Consider the following 16505-nt stretch of genomic DNA (forward strand, 5'->3'; position numbering starts at 1 on the left):
TTTAATTTTTGGGTAAAGTGTCTGTTTAAAAGAACTTCACTGAGCTTTGAAACAAAGCTTATTTTTGTTGTTGAATCCAAAGTAGACCCTTCTTATGTACTGTTAAGTAACTTATCAAAAGTTTAATCAAATATTAATATGGTTTAAAAAACAAAAACATAATCAATTGTCTAGAAATGTTAGCATATTTAACATCTTCTGTACATTTTAATGTGCATTGATGAAATGCAGACTGGCTCCAGAAATTACAGTGTCACTTGTCTCACTCAAACATTACTGAACTATACTATATTAAATTCCCACTGGCCAAATTTGATTTCAAGGTGCACATTCTATATATTTTTTTCTTCAAACACTCTTCTACTATCTTAAACTTTCCAATTGGACCTATGTAATGCATTTGCAACACAACCTGCATTAATTGAAGTAAGCGTTGCATGGAGCTTAAAAGCAAAAAAAAAAAAAAAAAAAAAAAGCATCCTGGAAGCAGCAGATCTCAGCCTATCTGTTCCTCCTTTCTTCTCTCACCCTCTCTAGGACAAGGAGGTGAACCTGGAACAGGTGCATCGGCGTTTGAACAGCCTTATGGACGAGGACATGGCACACAAGCAGATCCCCGCACCATCTATCGAGATCTCTGCCCTGGACATCGGCAGCATGCCGCCCAGCCAGCAGCGGGAGGCTGTGCGAGACTACCCGGGCACGGGCCTGTCTGTGAGCACCTTCCTCCCGGAGCAAGCTCATGGGGTGGGTCGGACACTGATCCAGGGTCCTGGCAGCACCCTGCCCCTTCCTCTCAGCAGCTCCACCATCCCCTCCATCCAATGCAAACACAGGGCTCCCAACGGGGGCCTGTTCCGACAGAGTCCCGGCAAGACACCCATGCCAATGTCCTACCAATCAGTACCAGGAGGACCCATCCCAGAAGCTATTGAACATAGCACATCCATCTAATGCCATCGTCACCATGGGTTGCCTCATACTTGCTTTTCAAAGAAAGCTGAGGTGCGGTTTGAGCTTGAGAAACTGGAAAACTGTGGCGGTGTAAAAAGAGTTAAAAGGAAAAGAAGAGTAAAAAAAAATACGTAGTGATTTTTATTATGAAATCAAAAAAATAAAAACATGGAAATCATTGTTTTTCTTGTACATATTTGTAAATACTGAAAGAGCAAAGTAAGTAAAAGTGTATTTTGAATATTCTCAATTTTTGAAGTTGAGTTACAAAAACAAATGAACAAAAAAAGGACTTATAAAAATAATTCCAAACGACTGTTTGAATGGCTTTGTGAATTTTGTTCTCTATGGGTAAAGACTCAAATTCATTGTGATTGTTTTCTAAGTGCCGAAATAAAAGATGTCTCTCCACGTTTTGTTATTAGATGATCATACATGGCTGTAGGAACCCGAAAGCTGAGCGCTGATAATTATGCACCACTTTTACAGTCAGAAAACGTCTTCAAACAAACAAACAGTGAGGCCATTTAAATTCTGATCCATTTTACGGTTTGTTTATTGATTACTGATGAAGCTTTATGTGTTTGAACTGAGCTGATGATGATGTTAATGGATTTACAGAACAAGCAAATCTAATCATTTTAAATCTGAAATGACAAAAGCAGTGACGTGGAAATTCATCACAGGAAAACTGGAACTTTGTAATCATAGCAACAGCACTGACAAAATTCATTTTAAGGGTGTTTATTTAAATTTGAGGGCATTTTCATATAAAGCAGGACATTATCAATCTGTGAGCACAACCTCAGACATAACAGAACAGTGTTTAACTTGTTAACAGTTAACAGTGTTTAACAGTGTTTAACTTAACTTAACTTAACTTTAACTTGTTGCACATTTCACTAAATTGCCTGTTGTGAAAAGTTATTACTGTTTTATATGGCAAAACATTTTTTCACAGTAAATCATTCTGAATATATATACAGTCAGGTCCATAAATATTGGGGCATTGTCACAATTCTACCATTTTTGGCTTTAAACACATGAAATAAGCAAGATGTGCTTTAACTGTCAGCTTTAATTTGAGAGTATTTACATTCAAATAAGGTAAACGGTGTAGGAATTACAACAGTTTGCACATGTGCCTCCCACTTGTTAAGGGACCAAATGTAATGAGACGGAATTATAATTCATTGATTCATTCATTTTCTTTTCAGCTTAGTCCCTTTATTAATCTAGGGTCACCACAGCGGATTGGACCACCAACTTATCCAGCATATGGTTTATGCAACAGATGCCCTTCCAGCTGCAACCCATTACTGGGAAACACCCATACACTCTCATTGACACATACACTACGAACAACTTTTTAGCTTACCCAATCCATCTGTAGCGCATGTCTTTGGACTTGTGGGGGAAACCGGAGCACTTGGAGGAAATCTACCAAACATGGGGAGAACATGCAAACTCCACACTGAACTACCAACTGACCCAGCCGAGGCTCGAATCAGCAACCGTATCGCTGTGAGGCGACAGCACAACCTACTGCGCCAGCGCGTCGCCACAGAATTATAATCATTAATTAAACTTTCACTTTTTAATACTTGGTTGCAAATCCTTTGCAATCAATTATAGCCTGAAGTCTGGAATCCAAAGACATTACCAGAAGCTGGGTTTCATTCCTGGTGATGCTAATGAACTGTCTTCAGTTCATGCCTGTTCTTGGGGGCATTTTCCCTTCAGTTTTGTCTTCAGCAAGTGAAATGCATGCTCTATCAAATTCAGGTCAGGTGATTGACCTGGTCATTGTATAATATTCCACTTCTTTCCCTTCAAAAACTCTGGTTGCTTTGCAGTATGCTTTGGGTCATTGTCCATCTGCACTGTGAAACACCATCCATTGAGTTCTGAAGCATTTGGCTATTTATGAGCAAAGTATTTTGCCTGAAACCCTTCAGAATTAATTCTGCTGCTTTTGTCAGTAGTCACATCATCAATAAATAAAAGAAAACCAGTTCCATTGGCAGCCATAAATGCCTACCCCATGACACTACCACCACCATGATTTACTGCTTAGGATCATGAGCAGTTTTTTTTTTTTCTTCTCTATACTTCCCATCACTCTGGTACAAGTTGATCTTGATCTCATCTGTCCACAGGACATTGTTTCAGAAATGTGGAGGCTTTATAAGGATTTTAATCTGGGCTTCCTATTTTTGAGGCTTACCAATGATTTACATCTTGTGGTGAGTTGTGTTGATGTCCCAATATTTTTATTTTCTTTTTTCACAAAATGTGATTATTTTCTTTTATTTATGTAAGGGAAGCCATGTTGATATGTCCATGAATTCACAAAAAAAAAAAAAAAAAAAAATTGTGCAGGCTATTCAAAATATTCCAAACACATATACAAGTCATTTTACTTTACAATTAAACATTTACGTTTCTTCTTAAATGTGTATTTAATCATTTTTAGGAGGTTTGGATCGATAATGATTTCACAGCCATGTTATGTTTGTGATCTAAACCAGAGCAACCTTCCACACACACCTGTGCATATTTTCCTGTTGTTAATCCACAAACCCTCTGAAATTTGACATTTAGATAAAAAAAAAGAAGAAAAAAAAGGACATTTTGTCAGCGTGGAGCACATAGACCTGTTTCAGAGAATGACCCTCATTCTTGTCTGTCATAACTTAAGGTTGTATCCTGTATATTTTGTACAAGTCCAATTAGTTACTAATGTGAACCAAAGTGATATATTACACTGTGTAACATAACCTGTGGCTTTGAGATGCCGACAGTGGTGGTAAGGATGTGTATAATTTGTAGGGTTAAGTGTCTTCACTGCCTTACACGTGTGCCCCTTTGATTTCAGAGAAAACATCCAAGATTCCATGAACTATAACAGTTTCATAGCATAGTTTGTAACATTACATCCAAGGGAGACTCTTATTTTATTTATGAATATGCTGCTTGGAGTTTCTTAATCTTTAATAAAGAAATATGGTTTACATTGATTTATGCTTGAGTAGTTCTGAGGTTGTAATTTAGAGAAGAATCAATGTTCTTTGATTGCAGCTTGTTCTTGATACAGCTGAAGATGCTGTAAAAGATTCCTGATAATTTATTCACCTCCAGGCAATTCATGATGTCTATGACAGTGCTTCTTTTCCACACTTGTAGACTCAAGAGAATGGGAACTAAATTTGTGAACATGTATCACAGAGCTGGATGAAGGTGAGCATTTGCAAGAGAGCACTAATTTATAGGGCAATTTCCTATTAGGTACAGCAGCATCGAGCTTGCCAGGTAATCATAACAAAACCTTGAATGTGTCATAATCCATTTTGTGAAGACAAATTTCAGTTACAGTATGTCCCCAGTTAAGGAATCTCTTTACAATGATAAAAAAAAAAAAACATTTGTTTATTGTTGTAAATTTAACTTTTTAAAAATATAAGCTAATATTTCTACAACATCTAATACATTTGAATAAGTGAGAGTGGGGCACAAAGTAACACTTTTTGGTTGTGAGCCTATGTTTATTTTTTATTGTCTAACCATCTTGTTTAATCTTGCCCCTTTTTAGCTGTGCCGTACAACAGAATTTTGCATGCTCAAACTCTAGAGTGACTACAGCTTAAGTTTTTTTGTGGATTTTCATATACATACACATGCTGATGGGTCAGAAATTTAACAGAAACTTAAAAATGAAACCATAATCTTAGAATAATTAACATTCTACTTAACTGCTTCATAAAACTGCACACAACACAAACAAAGACAAAGATTATGTTGAATCAAATTCACTATTGCTTAACCCATTAAAGCTAAATTTTTACTCAACACAAAAATACTAAATAATGAAAGGTTCAAACAAAGGGTAGTCAGATTATCTTCTTAGACATGGCTGCAAGCATGCAATTGCAGAAAATGCTGATTAATCAACTGAGGTTGTTTGAACATTCATCGAATCATCTTTATTTTTTTAGTATTATTATAAACAACAGCATACAAACCGGAATTATAACATAACATCCATCACTTCAACTGCCCCCTCCCCAGCATTATAATGCATCAATTAAATACAGAATATCCAGACTTTGTGGAGGAAATTAGTGTTGTGTATTATTCTAAATGGTTTTAGTGGGGTCCAATGTCTATGTCAAAAATGATAACGAATCAGTTTTTAGAATAAATCAGATTTTTAGATTAAGTAAAATTGTTCGGCCTTGCCCTTCCCCAATCTGTGAAACCCTCTTCTTGTTGAAAGTCTACCATTGACACCCTGAGGGTGCTCTATACTGTAGCTAAACATTTTGCTGTTGCCTTTGAAGTCTTTCTGCACATTCATTCGATGAAATGGTTAGTGGAGGTGGCTAGTTCACTGCACCCAGGGAACCCCACTGACCAGGGCAACTTTTGTGACCAAAATGTCATTTTGGCCCATCTATAGCCCAAAAAAATTTTACACGAGCATATTTTGCTGTTAAATTACTATAACACACTTTGTTGTTTATACAAATGTAAGGTAGTCCCTGGCTGAAACACTAAGTGTCATTAATGTGACGTCTATTGGGTTTTTAATGTAAGCATTCCTGGTGCAGGGGAGTGACATTGCTGCATTTACTCAAACTGATTGATGAACTTTCACCTTTTTCTGTAAACTCTTCTTTTGGCTTTTTTTATAAATGAATGGCTACTTTTTAAAAAGGTTTTGTGTATACTTTAGGTATTGGTTTCTCATTTCCCAGCAAAGGACCCAGCATATTTAATATTTAATTTTTCAGTAGAAAATAACAGGAACAAGTTCAGTATCCAGAAGAGGCATGGAGAAAGTTGTTATTTACCAAAAATATAATTATGTTGGCTTGAGAAATCTAATATATTGTTATACTATTTAATCATTATTATTATTCCATCTTCTGAGATTCAATTCATGTCTAATTCTTTTAGCGCTTTTACAATATAGATTGCATCAAAGCAGCTTAACATAGAAGTTCTAGTAAATTGAAACTGTGTCAGTCCATCTTTCAGAGTTTAAGTTCAGTTTAGTTCAGTGTGGTTTAAATTTTATGCTGAAAGTTCAAACACTGAAGAGCAAATCCATGGATGTGCAGCTCCACAAGTTCCAAACCAAGCAGTCCAGTGGTGACAGTGGCGAGGAACAAGCTTCTTCAATTGACGAAAGTGAATGAAAAAAAAAAAACCTTGAGAAGAACCAGGCTGAGTAGGGCATGACCATTTCTTCTCTGGCCAAACTTCCTGTGTGAAGCTGTAGTCTAGGTGTCGGAGGCTGGAGAACACGGGACGTCCATCGTGGAGAACTGCAGGTGTGGATAGGTCACCAGCGGGAGATCAGGCTGGCCCGCGGGATCAATGTGAAGACTCTTCTGTCACTGTGGTCTTTCAGGAATCAGTTTCATGCTCTCCGCTCCTCCATAACCGCCACAGCATCAGCTCCAGATACGGCCTGGTCCAGGATTATGGATACCATGGCATCATTTCTTCACAGGTTTTGGATCGCATCAATGGCACTTCATAATCTCCAGAGGCCTCAAGATGAGTATCTCCAGAAGAAAATAAAAAATAAAATAATAATTAGCGTAGCATTTTTCCCCTTTTCAAGATTTAAGATAATCCTTTTGTATCTCCAGAATGTGTCTGTAAAGTTTCAGCTTAAAATACTCAGATTATTTATTATACCTTTCTGAATATAAGAATTTTCAGCTCTGTGCACATTGTAGCTTTTTTTGTTGCCTATGCATTTAATGCAATTGAGCTAGTGCTCCCTGCTCACCATTCCCATGTGTGTCAAAGCCATAGAGATGTCCCACTATTGCTCTGATATGTGTCTCCATTTTTTGCTGTATCTCACCTCAGATGAACAGCACAGTGACCAATAAAAGGAAGCTGTAAGCTAATCTACGATTTATGAGAAATACTACAGTAAGAACTTTTCCTAATGGTTATTTGATTTATTTGTTGTGAAGTGAATTTAAGTCTTTCTACAATGATGAGTCACACACAATTTCGTTACAATGTTCACGCACGCACACAGCACACACATTTAAATTTGCACTTTTTTTGCACTGCAAGCTAACAAAGTTTTTAAAGGGACTTTAGCATCTACATGTAGTTTGTTGCATTTCTGAAATTGAAGAACTATAATAAACCAAATAGGATAACATAGAAAACATAAAATAGAATGTTTTTAATAAATATAATTTATTTCTGAAAAAAAATATGTTATGTGCAACAAGGAGCCTGACATGGAGGGATCCATTTGCAGTATATTTATTAAACACAGTTCAAACACAATCATACAACATGCACTTACGTGCGAACCCACATCAGTAGAATTAAGTTTGGGTCTAAGGGCTGACGGCTGGCTGTCAAGGAGTGATATGGCAGGCATGGATCAGTGGTAGGCGGCATGGTTCAGAGTCGGGATATCAGGCTAAGTTCAGGGCATGCAGCGTGGATCAGAGTCAGAGTACAAGCAAGGTTCAGGGCAGGCAGAAGGCAACACAAGGTCGATAACAGTCCAGGTTATACACGGGAGATCAGGCAAAGAGATAACGCTCAGAAATGTCAGACAGGACAGAACAAGACTTCGCAAAGGACTAAGTGTGTGAGCTGCTTATTTGTGTGAGCGTGGGTCGTTAGTGTGATGTGCTGCAGGTGTGTGTGGTTATCAGTTTCTGAAGATGACGTAATGCTTAGAAGTCCGGTGATGGTGGCCTCTGCTGGCCAGCGAGGGGAAGGACTGGGACCGAGATGATGACAGTATGTATAAACTTGTAGCCCTTTTTGAGTCCTTCGACATTTCTGACAAGTATCCTCACAGGATGTCTAACCTAATGTAAAATTATTATTAACTGTATTGTTCTTAATAATTTGAGGGCCAAATTGTTGGAGGTATACAGGAAGTGTTATGGTTTTAACAATAATAAAACTTCTTTTGTCATGTTACATAGATTGTAAAGATCAGGGGCCTCGTGTATCAATGCTGCGTAAACACAAAAAATTTGTGTATGCCAGATTTACGCTCACATTTGGATTTACTAACGATTAAATGAGCATGAGAATGTGCGTTGGTCCATGCCAACTTCATGGCTGGCGTTTGTGCATTTCTTGTGTGTGTTTGTTTTATTTCCATTGTAGACTCCTAGAGGTAATTTTGTTAAATTGCACACTACAAAGTATCTTTGAGCCATGAAATGCCAGCTGTATAGGACATGATCATCCGCATGTCAAGCCAGTGTATAAGGTTTCCATACCATACAGTTGACCAGCAAAACATTAAAGCGCAATTTGCAGTGATCTGCAGTTTTCCCAATGTAATCAGAGCGATCGACTGCTCGCACATTGCTATAAAGGCACCATCTGAAGACCAATTTGCATACGGGAATCGGAAACATTTCCATTCAATAAATGTGCAAATAATATGTGATGCTCAAATGCGCTTAACCTAGTACTACACACACCTATTTTTGACTCCTACTTTTTTCCTCATGATGAAGAGTAAGCAAAATCTGATATGTAGTGGGGAAAAAAAAAAAGAGTTAATTAGACGCTTGACTTGAACCGGGTTCATGATCGATCATGTCAAAACATGTTGCCATGTACTTTACTAGCTACACCACTCACGCTGCTGTTAGCCGCTCTCTTTATTTACGTTGTCTCTGTCAATCAAACGGTGATGGCCGGAAATCACTCAACTAGCTTATTCCAACAAGGTGTGCACCTTGCACTTAGCCTAAAAAGACACTACAAAATGTACACCTTTACATCAGACCTTTTCTTTTTTAATTCACTCAGAGTGCGATGTTCAGTCCCCACTGCGTTAACCGCGTCAGCTAAACTCTCCCACTCTTTTTTTTTTTTTTTTTTTTTTTTAATTCTGGAGGACAAACTTAAATAATTTTTTTTCTCTGGTCTACCTCCGATAGGAGCACCTCCAATTCACATTCTGTGAAGTTTTTTCTTTTTGCTTGCTTTTGCCATTGCTTTTTCGTTTGGTTTTGCCAAAGTAGACTCATTACCATATTTATTATTAGGGGGAGGAGGCAGGGAGGGGTTTTGCGCTCTTGCACGTGCGCTTAGTTTCAAGTTAATTCGGATGTATAAATAGAATGTGTGTGGTATTCTATGTACGCAGTGTTTCATACATCTGGGGCCTGTTTCAGTAAGGAGGTTCAAACAATTCAGAGTTTAAACTTGAACTCTGAGTTGATTTACCGAGAGATTAAAAACTCAGAGTTTTCGGTTTCAGAACAGCTGATCTGAGTTGGGTCAATCAACTTCGAGTAGACCAACTCAGAGTTAAGTGCGCGCACCGTGACTTTAAAAAGGCATTATCAATGGAGCGCAGACATTACGAGTGACTATGGCAATATCTTATAAAAGAGATCACCATTTCTTTCTCCAGCTGAACTTGATGTTCTCATGCAAAGTTTTAGCAAATATGAGTGTATATATTTGAAAAGAAGCAACCATAAGTGAAGAAGAGACAGTTAGCGTAGGAAAACAACAGCTCAAGTTAATGCCTAATTTAACTTTTTAAGTATTTAAATATTTAAGTATAATAAAATAAGTAAGGTAATTTGTGACGTTTATATTTTTTTCTAAACTTTTTTTATACATTTATTAGTTTTAAATGATTTACAGTGCACTTGTGTGTCTGCCTTTTTTATTGATCAAGTGATAGAGGTTAATATAACATTTAGAAGGTAAGCAGTACTAAAAATAATTTTTAGAAAGAATAATAATCCCATTAATCTAGTTACAGTGCATGTCGAAGGTGAATTTAATTTAATTATTTATTAAAAAAGGATAAGCCATTCTAGTACAGTTCTTCTGTGTGTGACTAAAATGTAGGCAATAGCTATGTTTCCATCCAAATATATTACATAAATTTATGTGCAAAACTGGAATATTGCATAAAAGATGCGAATGAAATTCCATCCAACGAGTCAAAGAGAAAAAAATTGTCACTTCCTGATTAAACTGGCACCAAATATCAACAGTAAAAACAGAATTTACTGTGGTAGAAGAAGTTGGGTCAATTAATTCTTTATTTAGCCTAATTAATGTACTTGCGCCTCGATGTCAGAAGACAATGCTGAAACACAATGAACACGTGGGGGCGTCTGAAGCCATGAGACACGGAGACTCTTGACACGCACCAGACGTTCGGAGGTAATTAATAATATACACTAAACAGTTAAGGCATTTTAGAATGACTAAAACAATATTTAAGACATGTTACAGTGTGCCCAGCCTGCTGGTTTGTCCATTTACACACATTTTCATTATCATATGATCATGATCTTTTTTTTAATGTACATACTGTAATTTGTTCAGTAAAAGTGTTTCCATCGTAGTTTATGCGCACATTTTCTATCAAATAAAAGTTTATCCAACTCAGTTATGCGCGTTTTTTATGCATATTTTAAAAAGTTATGTGCATCATGACGTTTCTATCAATCGTTTTTATGCACGTATCCAAAATGAGCATTAAAATAGGTGGGTGGAAACGTAAGGCTAAGGCGAGAAATACCGCTTCATTTTTAAAAAAGGGGAGGAGACAGACAGAAACTCTGAGTTTAGAGAATAAAACCTGCTTCTGACCAGGTTAGATTCACAGAGTAAGTTACCACAGTAACTGACTCTGAGTTAAAGTTACCTCCCTTTCAGAAACAGGCTTGACTTACCCTGCTTTCTCGAGTTTAACAAACCTGCCATTTTGAAACAGAAAACCCAGAGTTTCTCTCATTTCAGGGTTAAAATACTCTGAGTTTTCAGTTAACCTCCTTTCTGAAACAGGCCCCTGGAGCCTCATGTATCAACGCTGCGTACGCACAAAAACTTTGCGTACGCAGGGTTTCACGCTCAGAATCGTTCACGTTTGGATTTACTAACGATGAACTGAACGTGGGAATGTGCGCAGCTCCACGCCAGCTTTATAGCTGGCGTACGCACATTTTTTGTGCGTGTCTGTTTTATTTGCATTGGCTTCTCTTAGAGGCAGTTGTGTTAAATTGCTCTCTACAAAGTGTCTGAGCCTTGCAACGGCAGCTGTATGAGACGGGTTCATCTAGCAGGTATATAAGGTTTCCATACCATACAGTTGACCAGCCAAACATTAAAGTGCAATTTGCAGCGGTCGCCTGTTTTCCCAATGTAATCTGAGCAATCTACTGCACGCACATTGCTATAAAGACACAATCTGAAGATGAATTTGCATGCGTACAGAAAAATTTCCATTCAATAAACGTGCAAATAAAATATGATGCACAAACTTATTAATGATTCGTACTTGTCTTCCTCATGATGAAGAGTATATAGGCAAAATCTGATATGTTGCGGGGGGAAAAAAAAGTAAGTTCATCAGACGCTGGATTCGTACTGAGTTCATGCGTCTTACGAGCTGTTAAGGATACTGCAACATTTTACACCTATAAATCACACTATTTCTTTTTTAATTCACTCAGTGCGATGTTCAGACCCAACTGTGTTAACCACATCAGCTAAACTCTCCCACTCTATTTTTTTCTTTTGTTGTTAATTCCGGAGGACAAACATGCAAATAACACCGGTCTACTTCCAAAAGGAGCACCTCCAATTCACATTCTGTTCAAAGTTTCTCTTTTTGCTTGCTTTTGCCATTGCTTTTTCGTTTGGTTTTGCCAAAGTAGAGTCATTAGCATATTCATACGGGGGAGGAGGCAGGGAGGGGTTTTTTGCTCGTGCATGTTGCGCTCAGTTTCACGTTCACGTTCAGATAATTAACCGACATGAATCAGTGACTGGGACACATAATGTGAATGACTAAAACCATGTGAACAACTCTCTGAAGACCTGAGGTCAACATGTTAATGATATTAATAAATCAGTGATGATGACCTGTCCTGAGGTCAGCACATTCAAACCGAATAAATAACTGAATAAATAATCTTTTTTTATTTATTTAAGATTAAATTGACTCAACCTGGATTTTACAGTGAATGACAGTACGATGGCATCTCAAATACTTTCTTTTGTTTAAACAAGTGCTGTTTGTTCTGCATTCCATAGCTACATATACTGACTATAATCTCTTGGCTCTAACTGAGACCTGGTTGAGGCCGGAGGACACTGCTACATATGCTACTCTTTCTGCTAATTTCTCTTTTTCCCACACTTCTCGTCAAACAGGGAAAGGGGGTGGGACTGGACTACTGATTTCCAAAGAATGGAAATTTACTCTGAGACCGTCTCTGCCAACAATCAGCTCCTTTGAAATTCCATGCAGTCACCATTATCCACCCCTTCTACATAAATTTGGTTGTCATCTACCGCCCACCGTGTACATTAGGTTACTTCTTAGATGAACTGGATGTTCTTCTCTCATCTTTTTCTAATTATGACACTCCCTTGTTGGTGCTAGGTGACTTCAACATTCACATTGAGAGACCGTAAGCTGCTGATTTTCAGACTCTGCTTGCCTCTTTTGACCTCAAAAGAGCACCTACTTCTGCTACACACAAATCAGGTAATCAGCTAGACCTTATTTACACACGACATTGCTTCGCTGATCAAACACTCGTAACTCCACTACAAATATCGGATCATTTCCTTCTGTCCCTTAACATCAACATTACTCCTGATCCGCCACACACTGGTTGCCTTTCGCAGAAACCTACGCTTTCTCTAACCCAATAGACTATCTACCATTGTTTCAGACTCTCTTCCTCCATCTTGCAAACTCTCTGCACTTGATACGAACAGTGCCACTGATACACTCTGCTCCACACTAGCATCATGTCTAGACAGATTATGTCCTCTTGCATCCAGGCCAACCCGTGCCAGTCCTCCTGCACCCTGGCTCTCAGATGCTCCCTGTGAGCATCGCTCAAAACTTCAGGCTGCAGAGAGAATTTGGCGGAAAACTAAAAATCCTGTACAGCTCATAACATACCAAACTCTTCTGTCTTCTTTCTCGGCTGAAGTTACTTCTGCAAAGCAGACATATTTCCATCAGAAAATCAACAATGCCACCTATCCTCGCCTACTTTTTAAAACATTTTCCTCCCTCCTCTATCCTCCTCCTCCACTCGCATCCTCCACACTTACTACTGATGACTTTTGATGACAAAACTGCAAAAATCAGTGCTAAATTTGCTGCACCTACAACAAACACGCAAGATACACCAGCAACACCACACACTCACCTCTTTTTCTCAGCTCTCTGAGTCTGAGGTGTTCAAACTCGTGCTATCCAGCCATGCAGCCACCTGTCCACTTGATCCCATTCCCTCTCATCTCTTGCAAGCCATCTCTCCTGCAGTCATACCAACACTGACTCATATAAATAACACATCTCTTGACTCTGATTTATTCCGTACTTCATTTATGCTGGCCAGGGTAACTCCACTGCTAAAGAAACCCAACCTGGACCATACGCTACTTGAAAACTACAGACCGGTATCCCTGCTTCCATTCATGGCCAAGATTCTGGAGAAAGTAGTGTTCAATCAAGTCCTGGGGCCTGTTTCAGTAAGGAGGTTCAAACAACTCGGAGTTTAAACTTGAACTCTGAGTTGATTTATCGAGAGATTAAAAACTCAGAGTTTTCGGTTTCAGAACAGCTGATCTGAGTTAGATCAATCAACTTTGAGTAGACCAACTCAGAGTTAAGCGCGCACACCGTGACTATAAAAAGACATTATCAATGGAGCGCAGATATTACGAGTGACCATGGCAACATCTTAAAAAAAAGAGATCAGCATTTCTTTCTCCGGCTGAATTTGATCTGCTCATGCAAAGTTATAGCAAATATGAGCATATATATTTAAAAAGAAGCAATCATCAGTGAAAACAGCTGCTCAAGTTAATGCATAATTTTTAATTTAAAGTATTTAAATATTTCAGTATAATAAAATAAGTAATGTAATGTGTGATGTTTATAAAATTTTTCTAAACTTTATACACGTTTATCAGTTTTAATAGATTTAACAGGTTACTTGTGTGTCTGCCTTTTTATTGATCAAGTGATGTTGATATAACATTTAGAAGGTAAGCAGTGCTAAAAATACTTTTAGAAAGAATAATAATCCCATTAATCTAGTTACAGTACATGTCAAAGGTTAAGCTAATTATTTATGAATATAGGACAAGCCATTCTCATATGCTACGTGACTTTGTTCTGTGTGTGACAAAAATGTAGGCAATATCTATGTTTCCATCAAAAAATATTACATAAATTTGTGCAAAACTGGAATAATGCTTAAAAGATGCGAATAAAGCAGCGTTTTCATCCAACAAGTCAAAGAGAACAAAACTGTCACTTCCTGATTAACTTGCGCCAAATATTAACAGTAAAAACAAAATTTACTGCGGTAGAAGTAGCTGAGCCAATTATGTTTTATTTAATAAATGTACTTGCGCCTCAGACGACAATGCTGACACACAATGAACACGTGGGGGCGTTTAAAGCCAGACGCGGAGACTCTTGGCACGCTCCAGATGCTCTGAGGCAATTAATAATATTCACTAATACTAAACAGTTAAGGCATTTTAGAATAACTAAACAACATTTAAGATGTTCTACAGTGTGCTCAGTCTGCTGGTTTTTTCATAAACACACATTTTTATCATCATCTCTAATAAACCTTAAATGCACATACTGTAATTTGTTCAGTAAAAGTGTTTCCTTCGTAGTTTATGCACATTTTTTCTTATCAAATAAAAGTTTACCCTACTCAGTTATGCACATGTTTTCTTATGCATTTTTTCCAAATTTATGTGCATCATGACGTTTCCATCAATCGTTTTTATGCACATCTCCAAAATGAGCGCTAAAATAGGTGTGTGGAGACGTAAGGCTAATGCGAGAAATACGCTTCATCTTTAAAAAAGGGGAGGAGACCGACAGAAACTCAGAGTTTAGAGAATAAAACCTGCTCCGGACCAGGTTAGATTCACAGAGTAAGTTACCACAGTAACTGACTCTGAGTTAAAGTTACCTCTCTTTCAGAAACAGGCTTGAATTACCCTGCTTTGTCGAGTTTAACAAACCTGTCATTTTGAAACGGAAAACCCAGAGTTTCTCTCATTTAAGGGTTAATATACTCTGAGTTTTCGCTTAACCTCCTTTCTGAAACAGGCCCCTGGACTTTCTTACTCAAAACAATCTCATGGACAACAAGCAATCCGGCTTGAAGAAAGGCGACTCAACTGAGACTGCCCTGCTCTGGGTCGTGGAGGATCTCAGACTAGCTAAAGCAGACTCAAAATCATCAGTCCTCATCTTGCTGGATTTGCCAGCTGCTTTTGACACTGTAAACCACCAGATCCTGCTATCTACGCTTGAGTCACTGGGCATTGCGGGCACTGTTATACAATGGTTTAGATCTTACCTCTCTGACAGGTCATTCAGGGTGTCTCGGAGGGGAGAGGTGTCCAACCTACAGCATCTAAACACTGGGGTACCTCAAGGCTTTGTTCTTGGGCCACTTCTCTTCTCCATCTACACGTCATCTCTAGGCCCAGTCATCCAGAAACATGGATTCTCCTACCACTGCTATGCTGATGATACCCAGCTATACCTCTTTTTTCATCCTGATGATCCCTCGGTTCCAGCTCGCATCTCAGCCTGCCTGTTGGACATTTCACACTGGATGAAAGATCATCATCTTCAGCTTAACCTCGCAAAAACATAAATGCTGCCAACCCGACTCTACACCATAACTTTTCAATCCAGTTGGATGGGGCAACCATTACTGCATCCAAAATGGTGAAAAGCCTTGGAGTAACGATTGATGACCAACTAAACTTCTTTGACCACATTTCTAGAACTGCTCGATCGTGCAGATTCACACTCTATAACATCAGAAAGATCCGACCCTTCTTATCTGAACATGCAGCTCAACTCCTTGTTCAAGCTCTTGTTCTCTCCAAACTGGATTACTGCAACTCTCTACTAGCCGGGCTTCCAGCTAACTTTATCAAGCCTCTTCAGCTGCTCCAGAACGCAGCAGCACGAGTGGTCTTCAATGAACCTAAAAGAGCACATGTCACTCCGCTGCTCATCCGTTTGCACTGGCTGCTAGTTGATGCTCGCATCAAATTTAAAGCTCTAATGTTTTTCTACAAAGCGACTTCTGGCTTTGCTCCTTCTTATCTGCTCTCGCTTCTGCAGATCTATGTGCCCTCCAGAAACTTGCGTTCTGTGAATGAACATCGCCTCGTCGTTCCATCCCAAAGAGGGAAGAATTTACTTTCCCGAGCACTCACGTTCAATCTACGCAGTTGGTGGAATGAACTCCCTAACTACATCAGAACAGCAGAGTCACTCGCTGTTTTCAAGAAACAACTAAAAACTCAACTATTTAGTCTCCACTTCACTTCCTAATCTGCAATTGGCTCACTGGATATACCACTAACTGTACTCAAAAAAAAAAAAAAAAGTCTCCTTCTTAGACTTTACAGACCTGAAACCTTATTCAGACCTTATTCATTGTTGCTCTTATAGTTGTGTAAATTGCTTCCTTGTCCTAATT

General features: G+C 38.4%; 1 protein-coding gene across 6 annotated transcripts in view; it reads left to right on the forward strand.

Moving 5' to 3' along the window:
- The window catches only part of grid1b (glutamate receptor, ionotropic, delta 1b), a 737476-nt gene extending 736355 nt beyond the window's left edge, over positions 1–1121 (forward strand). For all 6 annotated transcript variants that reach the window (XM_021480270.3, XM_009306536.5, XM_680591.10 and 3 more), the window contains one exon: positions 538–1121. Coding sequence is in view for 4 of the 6 variants with exons in the window: in XM_680591.10 (XP_685683.4) it covers positions 538–954 (417 nt within the window). In the remaining 2 variants the exon portion in view is untranslated. The remainder of the gene's footprint in view (positions 1–537) is intronic.
- Positions 1122–16505: the final 15384 nt, after the last annotated feature.

The sequence above is a fragment of the Danio rerio genome, chromosome 12 (genome assembly GCF_049306965.1).
Source record: "Danio rerio strain Tuebingen ecotype United States chromosome 12, GRCz12tu, whole genome shotgun sequence".
Taxonomy (NCBI): Eukaryota; Metazoa; Chordata; class Actinopteri; order Cypriniformes; family Danionidae; genus Danio; species Danio rerio.